Source organism: Sinocyclocheilus rhinocerous, unplaced genomic scaffold, assembly GCF_001515625.1.
Source record: "Sinocyclocheilus rhinocerous isolate Xijiao unplaced genomic scaffold, SAMN03320098_v1.1 scaffold1234, whole genome shotgun sequence".
NCBI lineage: Eukaryota > Metazoa > Chordata > Actinopteri > Cypriniformes > Cyprinidae > Sinocyclocheilus > Sinocyclocheilus rhinocerous.
In genome coordinates, this window is record NW_015656153.1 from 1,283,691 (window position 1) to 1,300,025 (window position 16,335).

The 16,335-nt window shown below is 38.8% G+C and overlaps 1 protein-coding gene across 1 annotated transcript in view; it reads left to right on the forward strand.

Moving 5' to 3' along the window:
- The window catches only part of LOC107719475 (estrogen-related receptor gamma-like), a 99,079-nt gene that overhangs the window by 77,276 nt on the left and 5,468 nt on the right, over window positions 1–16,335 (forward strand). The window contains exon 7 of the mRNA XM_016526893.1: window positions 11,264–11,533. Within this exon, the coding sequence (XP_016382379.1) occupies window positions 11,264–11,533 (270 nt within the window). The remainder of the gene's footprint in view (window positions 1–11,263; window positions 11,534–16,335) is intronic.

A 16,335-nucleotide genomic window follows, 5' to 3' on the forward strand; every position in this document is an offset into this window, starting at 1 on the left:
AAATAAAAATATATATATATATATACAGTATGTATGTGTGTGTATATTTTTTTTTTTCTAAGAAAATTTAAAATAAAAAGATAATATATATAATACAACATTTTAATGTTTTATTATTTATTTGAAATTTGATGTGTTTTTAATCATTTATCATATATATATATATATATATATATATATATATATATTTAAGATGTTTTCTTTTCTTTATTTTGTTGATTTATTTGTCATTGACTCATGTGTTGATCCTGAATGAGTTTTTAGCCAGTCCATATTCAAAGAGATTGAAAAGCAGTACTGCTTCAAATACAGTACTCTCTTCTCTCTCACACATGGATGTCTCAACATCTGAGTGTCCTCCTCCGCCTCATCACCATATTTCATATTTGAATGTAAATTCACATTTAAATGTCTGCTACCTTCAGTGTGTCCAAAATGTTCTCCCTTCCTTTTTTTCCCTTCTCTGAATTTCCCTCTCTGCCTCTTTTGTTGCAGTCCCTCAGGTATAGAGAGTTTCCCTCCACAGAACCTCTTCTGTACTTGCAAGGCAGAAGAGCCATTGTGTCTTGCAAACTGGCATCAGCATATTCCTTTTCGCCTCATTCTTTCCTCCCTGCTTATTTTGCACATAAAATGTGGCCCTACTCAAATAAGCCCTTGTGTTTATCATGATCGATGCTTTCATGCATTACTCTGTTATATTATTCTCTCTGTTCTGAAATAGCTATACTTCAGAGTGCAGGTTCTCTCACGTCCATCGCTCTATTTTAATTTTTGAGTGTGTGTGTGTGTGTTAAAGGGACAATTTACACAAAAATGAAATTTACTCACCATCTTGTAGTTCCAAACCCATATGAAATTATTTATTTATTTATTTATTTTCCATACAATGAAAATCAATGGGGTTCAAAAAAAAAAAAAACTGAAACATTTTTCAAAATGTCTCACCAAATTATAATTTTTGGGAGATGCATTATCCCTTTAAATGTATACACTGCCATCCTACCTCACTCCCTCACCGTTCACACGCACATTTACAAATTCCCAACAACCGACTATACTTCCTTCACACGCATCACTGCCTTATTTCCAATTGCGTAATCAAACTGTGGCTTCAACGCTCGCTCACGCCGGCCACTAAACAGCATTTGGGTTTGTGCTGCGGATTTATAGTTTATCTTTATCTGTTGCTTCATCTGTGGGTAGCTATTATGCCAGCCTGGCCAGCTTATTGTTTGGGCCTGATAGATCTGTGTGCAGTCCATCACTTGGAGCCGTGCTCCCGGAAAGCCATCGGCCCGCCTGATGATGAAATACGAGCTATCAGCCTCAGTAATGGCTGTAAAATTTCATAATTACACGGCCTTTATTACATTGCATAATGACCCTGAAGCAGTATGGAACAATTAATTAAGATTTTCAGCCGTGGCTTTTGCAGAAATTAAAAGGTGCTCATTGCTGTGGAATGGGGTAATGTCTTGTCTCGGAAGCATTAAGGCGTGCTTTAAGCGCGAGACTCCCTGTCTGTCTGCGTGCGTCGTTGACGCCAGAGTGTTTGTGGAAATGCAGGGCATTCCTCTGCTTCTGTTTGTCTGGCCGGATCATGTTTGAGAGAGACGCTAATCCTCCAGTATGAAATTTATCCATGCAGTCAGGCCTCTATCGGAAGGATCTGGACCCCCCCAATTTAATCTCCAATGATAAGCATATAAAAATAACAGCTGCGGCAATCGCAGTAATTCCATGTTTTGGAGAAGAATACATCATCAAAGATTTTTTTCTTGTGTTATTTTTTTTCCGCGACGTCCAGATGAGATAGGGTTTGTCAATACAGCCTCGTAAGGGGTTTTATCGATCAGCATGGGAAAACAAATGAATCCGTATAAGTATTTGCCCCGCACCCCTCCTGTATGCGCACACACACACTCTCACGCTCGCATCGTGCATCTCGTGGCCTTTCCTAACACATCCTTTTGTGCCTGATGGAACGGCGGCGGTTGCGTTTGTCGGTCCCTGCCAGCGGGAGCCGCTCTGACCCCCTTGGGGGGAGACGCACATCAGAGGCGTCCGACTGGCATAGGAATGAGGGGGAGAGCTCTAGAGATCTGTGCAAACTACACTAATACCTCCTAATAGGAATAGGACAAAACTGCTGTCATTTCCGCAAACATCAGCATGAAAAACAAGAACTACAGGATGAGCCGAATTGAACCCCATGAGAAAGAGGAAAGAGGAGACATGTTTATTTTGTCTTTTCACCACATTAATAATCTCATTAGTTCAACGTAACTTTTCTCAAAACAAGAAAATCTCCAAATCCACGTCAATCCCGAGATTAATAATATCAACCTCCACCCGAAACCCTTAAGAGGCACCTTCACATTCGCCAACCGTAAGAGACTCTGGGGAGAAATAAGAAAAAGGTGTAATTAAAATGTAAATATTGATATTTCATTGTTGGAAATAGCTTTTCGGCGCTGTGGTTAATGTCACTCCATCTGTGGAGCCTCTGCCATGGATGCTTTATTACAGTCCGGGGAACTGCCGCCCTTCTCCGCGGCCACCACCAGGGCACATGTGCTTGTTGCTGCCTCGTTTCCAAACGCAATTAAGTGGAAAAGTACAGTCCGAACAGTAATCCATGCTATCTTAACCAGCTGTCTGGGTATATTTAGAATTAATCTCCACCACCAATCGGCCTTAATGTATGCAATTAAGAGTCTGCCGATTGCTAATTATGTGCATTAGAATCAAGAAGCCGTGCTAACGTGACGATGCAGCCTCTCCTCTGCGTTGAGTGGAGCAAATCCTGCAAGACAACAGCAAGCAATTCAGATATGTCCAAAATGTATGCAGGAAGATGTGACAGCTCAAATAAAATTATATTTTTCGAAGTAAAGAATGCAAAAGAAGTGCTGCACGGGGTATAGGTTCCTTGTCTCGGTGCTCTTTAGGTGCAAGGGATGATTCAACTCTTAAGAATAATAATAGTCCAAGGCACTCGAATCTTATTCAAAAAGTTTTAAAAAGCCTTTATTTCATCATGGCTATAAGTTTTAAAAACAGGTGACAAGTGCACACCTACGCGTTGCGGCTATTTTGCCTTCGTAACAAACACAATCTGAGTTCATTTTGAGCAGCAATTAACTAGTCTAATAACAATCACCTGGTCGTGCTACACAGGACAAACAGAAGAGAGGAAGTTCAACGATTACATAGCAAATTAAATCAAACACAGTATAATCATAGTGTAAATGGAGAAAAAAAATAATAATGACATACAGTAAACTTAAGTATATAAATCAAACTCCACAAATCAATCTATGTATACAATAATGTACATAGTATACATTTTATTTCTTGAACACTATTCAACAATGTCATAAATATCCCAAATAAATAATATACACTGTGCAATTTATATATATATATAAAAAAAAACAAGATCAACTAAATATTTTCAGATCTGAAATCTTATTACAAAAAAGGTACAAAGTCTAATTCCCCATTTAAGCCTGGAAGTTTAGTTGCTTTCAGTGTATAGATCCAGAAAGAGATCTATACACTATAGTGTATCGGTTGGAGTGTCCATTTGGCTGCTTCTATATAGGGATGACTACAAGGAAGTTAAAGATCAGATTAGCAGAACACAAGAATGCCATTCGAGTTTGTAACCCTTTATATCCTATGGCCCTTCATTATAAAGAGAAAAATCATGGTAGCCCAAGTACATTGAAGATAAAAAGTGGCATTACATAACAAAAAGGGATTAACTGATTAATTAGCAATTGACATCAGTTGAAAAGGAAAGCCAAGCTAGTTGACACATTTTAGTGAAAGATTTTTGAAAATATAATTTTAGGAGTAATATGTACCAATATATTACGCACAATACAACCGAGGATGTGTATTAAGACAGTAAATAGTGTCATTTTTGTGCCTTCCCTTACGAACATTAACCATGGTTTTACCACAAATAAAACCAAAAAACCATGGTTACTATAGTTAAACCATGGTAACCACAAATTAACCATGATTTTACTATACTAACTGTATTTGTAGTAAAACTATGGTTATACAAATGGTGATCAATACACCAAAAAAACATGGTTACTACCCTTTCACTAAAATAAAACCATGGTTAATTTTCGTAAGGGTTTGTAGGTTTTAATAGTCTAATAACACAGTTGATAACCTTTGTTTCACTTTTCTTCACCATTAGCCTTCAGCTGATAGCTTTCAGTTTCTAAAATTCCTCACAGAACGGAAACAAAATAATAAGTGGCAAAAAATGCCATTCCATTTTCTTTCCCCAAAGAAAAGCCTGAGGGAAAATCACTCAATTCTGTTTAACTCTATTGAATGGTAGAGCAGAAGCCAGCAGCTGTTTAACACCATAGCGGTGCGCATGTGATCACGGTAAACGCTGTACGGTAGCGTGCCTCAAACTGACAGGTGAATATTTGCTTAGCCGCTAAATGGATGTGGACAGCTATGGTGGTGTTAATGTGTTTTCCCTCCTAAAAAGTGTGATTTCTCTCTCTTTCTCTCTCTGACTGCTGTTGTTTTGTGGAGATGAAAGGCGGCCGGTGATAAAAGCAAAGAGGAGCGTTGCGGCTTGTGTGTATGCGGCTCCTGAGACCCGACTGTTTACACACACACAAAACACTCTTGTTTGCCTTTTCATGTTGTTTTTGATTTGTGCGAGACTTCTGTAGGCTAATATTTGTTTGGGTAGGAGTCAGTGTTCGAACTATACCGTGGACTTTGGGGGAGCCCACTTGTTTTTTTTTTTTATAACGGGGTGGGTGTTCGTGCGCTTGCGCGTGCCTCAAAAGAGGGCTTAGAACCTAACTTGCAAAAATACATAACAGCTACAAGTGTATGCACTACTTGCTTTATGCAAGCACTATATGGGATAAATCACTATACAGGATTTACCCTATTATACTACTACTACTACTACTACTATTATTATTATCTGCTGGGTTCATGAATATTAATCACGTTGTCAGTGTTCGCTCGAACTGATTTGCTGAAATCAAAACAGGGACGGTAACAGATGAGGGCCAGCCAATGAGAGCTGTTCGCGCATTAGCTCCGCCCACTGCCGAGAAACCGGCATATCTTCTGCTTGTTCTTAAAAGCTGAATAATTCTAAATGAACTCTGTTATTTTGACAGGAAAATACAACAAAGAATATGGTTTACATGTAGCGCGTCGATTCAGCGTGGTATGCAAGACTCTCGCTCTCTCTCTTTGCATGTGTGAGAAACACAGCGCTATCAGTAAAGCGACGGCGAGTCGTGCGCCTTCACACTAGTTTACGGTACGTCAAATACAGGTGCGCTGCGTGCTACATACTGCGCATCCATTGAGTACATGACATGATCCATTGAGCGCATCCAAATAGTACAGATCGCTTGACGGAGAGCGAAACTCTCGAGCGCTCAGTCAGCGTGTTTATCGAGTGAAAATCTGTGTTGCACGCCTCTCACACACATACTGGCGTGTAAAATTTAAGAATTTATTAGCCAATGGCTAATGTTAGACATTATTTAGGCGCTCAGAGTAAGATTTAGTCGCATATGCGAGTGATTTACTCGCAATGTAGAGGGTTGGGAGTTTTGCAGAAGGCCGGTTTAGCTGGTAAGGGGGAAGCGTCTCAGCACCTCACTGGGGCAGTAAATGGACAGACAGAGACTGGCATGGTGGTTGTTCCTGTCTCACCATGGCCTTTGGCATCATTAGCCTCACCACAGGCTTATCTGTAAGCTTACTGTAATCACCAATCAGCTGAACGTATTCCAAAGACACATCCTTTTTATGGCTTATTTGGATATTAATGCTACAAAGTGTCTGTTTTAGTGAATCAAATATACTACATATGTTTGCTTTATGTATTTATGCATGTATGTAGTATTTATTTATCTATGTTTATTGGTACAACATACTGTAGTACAGAGGTGAAACAACTGGGGATGAAAACTATGCATTATTACTAAATTAAATATGAAATATACATTTACATCAAAACATTGTTAAAAACTGACCAATATATTATTACAGTAAATCATAAAGAAGAAATTAAGCAGTTTCATAGTGCATATATCATGAAATTAAGCAGTTCCATAGTGCATATATCAGGAATTAAATAAGTCTTTATCAATGAATCATTTTCTCAAATGATTGATTCAAAAACAGTGATAGAAATGCCAATCACTCCTATGTTTTAGTCTGAGACACAGTTTGATTCAATTTCCATTGAGACCAGAGCTACACAATGTAAATGCTAATATTGTAAGTTTAAAATGGAAGTTAATCAATATTAATTTGTTGTTTATTGAACTGGATAGTATAAAAGCAATATCACTCTCACAATCGTGCTGTTTTTCTTGATACTGTGAGATGTTAATACGTTGAAATCTGTTATAGTTTCTTGTTGTTTTATTATCAAATGTTGTTCCATTAAGGCGATATGACAACTTGGACTTCTAATATTACTAAGTCTCACCTTCGCTCTCCACAGCACTATTTTTGCAAGTAGATTAGTCACCGTGTCATCATCGTCTTTACAAAGTGTGAAAGCAAATAGAGTGTATATTCACACAGGAGCTCAGGAGGGAGCCAGGATGCATCAAATAAACATCCAGCACGGTCGGCACGCAGAATAGCGCTGATTCTCATTGCTCAAGCGTGTTCATTTACCCTGCAACCATGAGAAAATAAGCAGGGGTGTTGCTGAGAGTGAGACGGAGGAGTTGAGCACACGTGTGTTTATATGACGGCTAAGTAGCGATGCTGAGGTGAAGTCTGCTTTGAGGAAGACGAGGAGGTGGAACGACCGCATATGTGTGTGTGTGTGTGTGTTTGTCTCGGTTGGCTCTCTCACTGTGTAAGGCGATATGACAACTTGGACTACTAATATTACTAAGTCTCACCTTCGCTCTCCACAGCACTATTTTTGCAAGTAGATTAGTCACCGTGTCATCATCGTCTTGACAAAGTGTGAAAGCAAATAGAGTGTATATTCACACAGGAGCTCAGGAGGGAGCCAGGATGCATCGAATGAACATCCAGCACGGTCGGCACGCAGAATAGCGCTGATTCTCATAGCTCAAGCGTGTTCATTTACCCTGCAACCATGAGAAAATAAGCAGGGGTGTTGCTGAGAGTGAGACGGAGGAGTTGAGCACACGTGTGTTTATATGACGGCTAAGTAGCGATGCTGAGGTGAAGTCTGCTTTGAGGAAGACGAGGAGGTGGAACGACCGCATATGTGTGTGTGTGTGTGTGTTTGTCTCGGTTGGCTCTCTCACTGTGTAAACGTGCAGTCAGAAAAGATTTGGCAGACGGACGGCCGGTGGTTGCTGTGAGGCCTGGTGGTGAGCAGTCCTGCCCGGCAGGGGTTAACTTCGCATGGCTGCACCGCAGCCTCTTTCTGTCAGCCTGTGCTATATGCTGCTCCAATGCTTATTTCTTCTGAAAAGCCACTGCAGGCTTCACAAGGCCTCAGCCATCAGATACCTTCTACTGGTGTAACCTTCACAGATCCACATACTTAGCCTTTCCTCCCCGTCTAGCACAAAGTGCATCAGTTTACTGAGAGAAAAGAGAGATAGAGAGAAGAAGAGAGATTGTGCCAGTGGCAAAGCCCTTTCAGTGCTGCTGGAGAGAGAGGGAGTCTGAGATCTGAAGCTGGTCTCCGGGCTAAGAGAGTTAAATTGAGAGGACGTTACTGGTGATTGAACGCTGGATCAGATAATGCTCATGTGTCATCAGGATGGGGCAGTCTGCTTTGTGTCTGTCAAATAAAAGAGTCTCTTATCCAGAGTTACATGGCTTGCAAATAAATAAATGCCATGTAAATAAATAAATGCAAACAAATAAATAAAATAAGATAATGCATTTACATAAAAAAGCTGTTTAAAAAGTGATTTTGAAATATATCAGGATATACTTATTGATTATTTTAATTTACATTCACATTTAATATATTATTATATTGTTAAATATTTGTGTATGTATACATATAAAAACTGCAGTCTAATTTAGAAATAAAAATAATTAGTAAAATGAATGAATAGTGTGTGTGTGTGTGCGTGTGTGTGTGTGTGTGTGTGTGTGTGTGTGTGTATATATATATATAGTTTGTCGTGCCTTGTTTAGTGTCATGTCTATACTGAGTCAATAAACTTCCTCTTGTTACAGGAAGTCCTTTGGGAAAAGGGTTGTAGACATTTGCCACAGCTGAAATGACAGTGACACGCTTTAATTCGGCTCTTTGGATCCTTTCTCACGCAGCAAAGCATCCAAAGGTGAACTGTAATCACAGTCGCCACCAAGCTCTTTTGTGAAATGAAATAACAGATGAAAAGAAGGGGGAAAAATGCATCTTTAAAGTTTGCCCTCGCGTAAATGTCAATAGAGAACCTTTTCCATCATCAGCAGTAAATTCACATTGATGGCTCTTTTCTTCTCTGTATCGATCCGGCCATGAGAACGTAGATTTGTATCTGTTAATTAATGCGTCCTGAAACAGCATTTGTATTAATCAGGGAGATAAGAAAAATTGGATGCCTGCACTGGCATGACAACGTAAATAGCGCAAGCCCCTGATAAAATCATTGATGGACCTCAATAAAGAGGGAAAAAAAGTTCTTCCTTCCACTCAATAAACTAATCATCCGGCTTTTAATTATTCTGCGGAGAGATGTGTGGAGATTGGGGAATGTGTAAATCTAATTATTTACTAACAGCAGTGGCTGAGAGGGAGGGCTGGGAGTGGCACAGGGGGAGCTCTAGGCGATGGGCTCCGTCCATCTGCCACTCCACTCCACAACCCCCTCCCCACCCGCCCCCTGCCTTTATTTTGTCTCTCTGTTTGTCCCTCGTGCTCTCATTCTCTTTGTCCCTCTGTCTCTCTCTCTCTGTCTCTCGATCTGTCTTGATGCATGTCTTCGGTGGTCCATCATTCAGTATGATTTGTTTATTTTCGTGATAAACTCTACTGATCATAATCTTTTAAATCTGCCGCTAGTGTTACCAACCGGAAGTGCACAAATGATAATATTTGTGTCTTCCATTGGTTCAAATTGGGACAAATTCCATTGGGTCTTCCATTGGGACAAACAGACTCCAAACTTACACCATTGGTTGAGTCAGTGATGATGAGCAAAAGCGCCACAGCGTTTATTGTTTTTCGAAAAGTGAATCTACCAATGGCTTACTTGTACTTATATTACTGTGTATTTAAACATGAAAAAGCTTTTTAGATATTCAGTCAGATACTCAATACCACATTATTTATAGTCAAAAGTGTGCATATGATTTGTTATTTTTATTTATAATGAGTTTTGCCATTTAAAATCTAATTTGCATATATATTCAAAGTATGTCCGTGGATTTTTTCCAAATTCTCAGCAATATTAAAGGATTACACATACCTCTTAGGAGGCCAATCGGAGTGTGATCTTATTTTTAGTCCATGCCACCTTTCATTGAGGCCACTGTCTTTGTAAGAATGCAGTGGTCTTACATTGGACCCCCTTAAGAAATTCTTGGCTTAATCCCTTTTGATGATTTTATTAAGTAGTAGAAGATGGCCCTGCCAACTGGCATTGAGCACACTAGCACCAGCAGGCCAGGGGAGGCACCAACTGCTCACCAGCTCTTAGTCTGCCTCTAATGAGATCAGAGATGTTAACAGTTTGGGATAATAAATTAGCGGTTGGTATAAACAATAGCCCGAAACCTATACCTAATGAGCTCCTTGCCATTAGTGATTAACTCACAGAAAGAGATTTCAAAAAAGAAAAGAAAAAATGAGTGAAATTGCTTGCTTCCTCTGAAGGCATCTCTCCACAACAGATGTTGGTGAGCATCTCTTTCCTCATGTTCCCCCGCCACCCAGATTAGCCCCCTCACTGTCGCAAAGAGAGACAATTCATCTGTTCTTGGAAGAGCAGAGCGAGTGAGATGAGACGAAAAGGTCCAACACCAACAGGTGCTGTTGTGCCTGTCCCTCACCTTCAGAGCTGATGGACGGCTCCCAAGCACTTACGCAGTTAATTTAGATTTATTTAATTGTTTTCTCTTTGCAGGCTATGTTAGATCAGCTTTTGGTTGCTTGCATTTTTTGCCTTTATTTGAACTGCCTTTTGTTTTTATTTATTTATTTATTTATTTAGGGGGTATTTTCATAATAATAATAATAATAATAATAATAATATAAATAAATAAATAATTTATTTATGTTAGTAGTTATTATTATTTTTGCCTTTATTTGAACTGCCTTTTGTTTTTATTTATTTATTTATTTATTTAGGGGGTATTTTCATAATAATAATAATAATAATAATAATATAAATAAATAAATAATTTATTTATGTTAGTAGTTATTATTATTATTATTATTATTATGACAATATCCCAAAAATGATTAACTCTTAAAATAAATAAATAAATAAGATTGATAATAATAATAATTATTATTATTATTATCATCTATCTTATTTATTTATTTATTTATTATTGTTGTTGTTACTATTATTTCAATAGTATTCATCTGTCCCAGTCCAAGGCCAGTACATAGAAATTATTCCTCAACAGTGTGTGCATTAATCAGGGGGGGTATAAGAAGAATAAAATCATTTATTCATCTTCTTATACTTGGGGTCTAATAGTATAAGGAAACATCTCGAAAGTATCACCCTGGTACCTCAATATTAAGTATATTTCTCAGACCCCAAACTGAGCATGTGGGTTGACCTCCTTGTGTTATAGACAGACAAAAGCCATGTGTTAGTCAGTTTCAAAAGGCATTCATGAAAATGAACTTTACAATTTCCTTCACTTCCAGCAAAAAGACAGGAAAATGAGGGGAAAAGTGTGTGTGCAGAGTGGGGGGAGGAGGAAGGAGAAGGAGTTTGAGGCAAGCAATTAGTCTTTCAGTTGGTGTGATGGGAAGAATTGATCCATGCTGCATGTTGGGGGAGATAAGGAGTGCCCTCCCTCAGGATGCCCCCTGGCCTGCAGCGCAGCAGGAGATGAGAGCCAAGGCTCGTGCTAGGTGCCTCAGCTCGCTCCCACTGGAGTTGTCCTCTGCATTACACCTCCAGAATGTCAATTCTTCCCACTAACACAACCAGAAACTTCTGACAATCAACTGAGCTTTTATATCATATACCGCCGTTGAATGTTGATTTGAGGCTGAGCATTGGTTGTTGAGTTGAAGAGAGCTCTTTCTCTGGCTTTTTCTCAGGGTTTTCCACACTCTCGCTGGCGGACCAGATGAGTCTTCTGCAGAGCGCATGGATGGAGATCCTGATCCTGCGTGTAGTCTACCGCTCGCTGTCTTTTGAGGACAAGTTGGTCTACGCTGAAGACTACATCATGGATGAGGACCAATCCAAGCTGGCTGGCCTACTAGACCTGAATAACGCTATTCTTCAGCTGGTGAAGAAGTACAAGAGCATGAAGCTGGAGAAGGAGGAGTTCGTCACTCTTAAAGCTATAGCCCTGGCTAACTCAGGTAAAATTAACAGACGCTATAGATTCCAGTCAGAGCAGACGTCATATTTGATTTGATGAATTCAAATTGTGATACTGTTATGGGTTGTTCAGGCAACAAAACATTGAAAACACATTTTTCAACAAATTTACAATGGAAAAAAAAGTGTCAATGGCAAAACACTAATTTTTTGTCCAGATTAAATAATGTCTACAAAAATTAATTATAAATGCATTTTATAAATATAATGATTTTCTATGATGAGCGCGTTTTTATTTTTTTAATTAAAAATCATTTTGGCATTTTTTTGGGTGGGTTATAAAATCGAAATATATCAGTAGTACTGATATCAAAATGAAGAAAACAACCTTATGGTTTTACAAAATCTTTTATTATTACTTTATTAGAAGGGGGAGAAAACTACTGGTGTTGTGGTGCAACTTACCAAAAACATAATAATATTTATTAATTAATAATTCATGGTATTTGTAAAAACTAAATAAATAAATGAGTAAATAAATAAATATAAAGTATTTAAAAACTTGTTTTAAAACAATTATTTTAAGAATAATGATTAATGTATTTAATTGGTAAAGAAAATATGACTTGTTACTTTTTTACATTTTTGGAAATGGTATGAAACCAGCTTTAATAAAGAATACATTTTTTAAGAATTATGATTTTTTTTTTGTTACATGTCATTGGCCCACTTCTATCTGTCATAACCTTGTTTTCTTTAACATCAACTTAAATAAGATGTTTTCTCTAATTCAAATCTACATTCCATTATAATTTCCATTGTCCAATGTGTCTTTGGTTCAAAATCATTAACAAAATCATTTACAGCAATCCTACTGCAAATGAAATAAGATGATGCGTTTAGCTTGAAGTGCACTTGAAGCCTCTTGAATTGCCTGTCATCAGCTCAATTAAAGCAGTGTTTGTTTATTCATCGCCCCTCTTAATAGAATGTGCTGTTGATAATGTATGAGCATGGAAAGAGTTAAACTCCCTGCTTTTGATTTCATCTCCTCCTATGGGAATCTTAACAACAGATGTAGTGGTAGAGTTATTCAGGTACAGCTGGAGTGATATCTCAATATCTCCGTCTTTTTTTCTCTCATGTTTTCTCTTCCTCTATTCACGCGCACACACAACAAAACACTAAACAGTGTTCCCACCCCTCCCCGCCCCTTTTGAAATCCTTCAAAAGCACGTTTGCGGCCCCTGTCCGAATTAGCATAAGTCTCTGCTCAGATGCCTCTTAAGTAAGGAGCCCATCACTATGCACCTGCATGTCAATAACAGGCTCTGATGTTGTCCGCCATCGACAGTCGCACCATGGCCCTCTGGCTCCCTTTGTGTTGACCCCATCTTTGAACTTTATCTTGGTTGCTGGCCAGTAGTTTTCCTTTTAATTACAAGAAGGAAACTGTCAATAAAATCTGTTAAATGGGACGCAATGAGCAGCTTGAATGGGAGGGCGGCTATTTGTTCAAATTCTCCAGCGCTCAAGGTATTGACAGTTTGTTTTCTGGGGCCATATGTGACGATCAATCTCCGGCTGGGCCTGGCCATGCTGAAAAATGAAAAAGCAGATTGCTCTTGCTCGCTTGCGGATGACGGCTCGCTAGTTTGGCCCCGGCCCGCAGCCACCGGGGGCCGTTCTGCCCAAAGTGCACCCCTGAGAGAGCGAATGAGTGCGTGACTCTTTTGAGAAATTCTTTTTTTAATTGATTCGACGATTAGCGGTTCATCTCGGTTTGTTGACGTGTACGTCAGCATGCCAAAAGCAGGTAAAAGTGATCGATGAGTGATAGATTTATTCATACCGATGTCGTTTTCGGTCAGCATTTCTGCCTTTTTTACTGAAGCATATGCAATGAGACTTCCTGTACTCTGAATTTGGAAATAGTTTTCACACAATTACAAAGAATCGACGAGTAACACACTGACTTAAATGTGAAATTTTGAAGTAGGCATTTTCTTGCAAAAACATATTTCAATAATTTAAAAAATCATTTTTTTACAGTGTAGCCTGATGTATAAGCTAATCTCTAGTCCTGGCTTTTTCTCACCTTCTCGGGTGTCATTCTCCGTATTTATCAAGACTTTCTCTCTGCGACTTCTCTCCGCACTCTTCTCTCAGGAAAGACATGCATCATGTCCGATTTCAAAGGTGAGCCATTTTGTCACTTCTTTTTTTGGAGGAGAGCAGAGTGTTTCAGACAGCTGCTGAAAAAATGATACACTCCACCATTTTCTAAAGCCCCGAGGTGCTGGGTATTTCTGCTCAGAGCCGATATATTTCACTTTCCTTCAATAGACACAGTATTGCTTAAGCAATCGATGTCAGAGCGACATTTTTATCCTATTTATTTGAAAGCTTTACATTGCAGTTGATCTCATCATGGTGCGCGTTTCTTTTTAAAGGACATAAAAAAGAAAAAGAAAAGTCAGTAAAGCAGTCTGTGACCTCTCGTATCTTCTCCACAGTTTGAATTCAGCCATTTACTGACACAATTCCAGTGTCATTCTGGAAAATCATAACAAATTTGAGTCTAGCGAAGAGTCTTTTTGATAGTAAATGTTGCGTGCAGAAAAGGTGTGTTTTCCTGAACGCCTCCAGCAGCGATGCTGAGATTGATAGAGCAGCTTGCGTGGAAAGGTGCAGGTAAGCACTTTCCTGCCATGGATTTCTGTCGGATCACAGGTCACTTTTCAGATGGCCAAAGCCTATGTGACTGATGGACGAGACCTCGCTGTCTGAATTCTAGATGGGCTCCAGACACCGAAGGGTTAGTATATCGAACCGTAGCCTAAAGCGGGCTGACGTTTGCCCCGCTGGCCAGCCCAAAGGACAGACTCTCTACTAATAACGGAACCTCACAAGGTCTTGCTTTTATCAATACTTGACCATACAATTATTATTTAACGTGTATGTATCAATTGATTCGAGGCAATGCATTGATCGTGACATCTTTGCCAAAAGCCAGTGTGCATTTGGACATTTTATCTGGAGGGAAATGGGACACGCCACAGTAGAAAACCGAGTCGATACTGTTGGTGGAGTCAGTCTATAAAGAGCAAGTCAGACAAAGCACTTTCTTTACCACTGTGATGTGATAAAACCATCAAAGCACTCGCAAGAGCATCCAAGGCTTGGATTAGCTGGAAAAGTGCAACTATATTAGCCACTGGAGCAGTAAACAGCAAAGATAGCTGCCTGAGACTAATTGCGCTCTCAGAGGCACGTCTGTTGCGGTGAACGGCCGTGAATGCTGCACTAACGAGCGCGAATGCAAATGCAGCCTGTTTGACATTTCTGGCAGACAATGCCAGTCAGGCTGAGGTATTGTTTCCTGACTCGAGCCTCTGTTTCTCTCGCTTAGACGAGTGCCATATCAGCTCTCCTCCAAACACTGTTTCTGTCGCCCGTGCCATTCATCAGTCCCATAGAGAGGCTTGTAAACACGTGGCGAGGACAGCCTCAGTGTTTAACACTCAAGTGTGCCTTTAATCACTGGAGAATGAGCTTAGGGCTGGCAAAAAAAGGATGAGTCACATTCTTTTAATCCCTTTCCTTTTGCCAGGAGTTCATCCTCAGGTTTCCGTCAGGCTGAAATGGATTTAAAAAAGAAAAGTCCTGTACAGAACTAGTATCCGGGAGTGTCATGCCTATTTAAACTCAAGGGGGCCCCCTTTGATTTAAATGCAACTTCTGTACTGTATATAACATATAATATATGTGTGTCGTTTTGTCTTGTGACAGTCCTATACTATTTTATTTGTATATAATTGTATATAATTATTTATTAATATATATATATTATTTGTATTAAATGTGTTATATATTGATCAATTTCAATAAAATAGCAGTTTAAAATGTTTATTATTTTTTAAATGCTTTTATGCAGAAAGGATGCAATAAACTGATCAAAAGTAACAGCAAAGATGTGTAATTTTACAAAACATTTCTACTTCAAATAAATACTGTTCTTTTGAGCTTTCTATTTTCTGAAAAATGTGTCACGGTTTCCACAAACATATTAAAAAGCACAACTGTTTTCAGCATTGAAAATAAGAAATGTTTCTTGAGCACCAAATCAGCATATTGGAATGATTTTTGGAGGATTGTGTGACACTGAAGACTGTAATAATGCTGAAAAAATTTCAAAAGTTTTACTGTATTTTTAATTAATTAAATGCAGCATTGTTGAGCGTAAGAAACATCTTTCAAAAATAAAATTTTAGAGTAACATGTCATATCTTTATATATTACTAAAATTTTAGAAGTTGCAAATAGGGCTGTCAAAAAAAATCAGAATTGCGAATATTCGTCGAATTTAAAATAAAAATCCACATTTTAATGCAAAAACGTTGCATTCGAATTTTAGGTGTGCGTCAGGCAGCCTTATCAGTGGGGCACGAGATGCGATGACGATGTAACTGTCGTTGCATTATAATGCTTTTGTTAGCCTATCCAGTTGAAGCCACTAGATGTGGCGCTGCTGCGTTGTTCATTAAAAATATTGTGGAAAAAGAGATTTGAATTGCGAATATTCGTCGAATTTAAAATAAAAATCCACATTCGAATGCAAAAACGTTGCATTCGAATTTTAGGTGTGCGTCAGGCAGCCTTATCAGTGGGGCACGAGATGCGATGGCGATGTAACTGTCGTTGCATTATAATGCTTTTGTTAGCCTATCCAGTTGAAGCCACTAGATGTGGCGCTGCTGCGTTGTTCATTAAAAATATTGTGGAAAAAGAGAACATCAGTGCGGAGAAGATCTTGTTTACATCAAAACTGAAACCAAAAGCG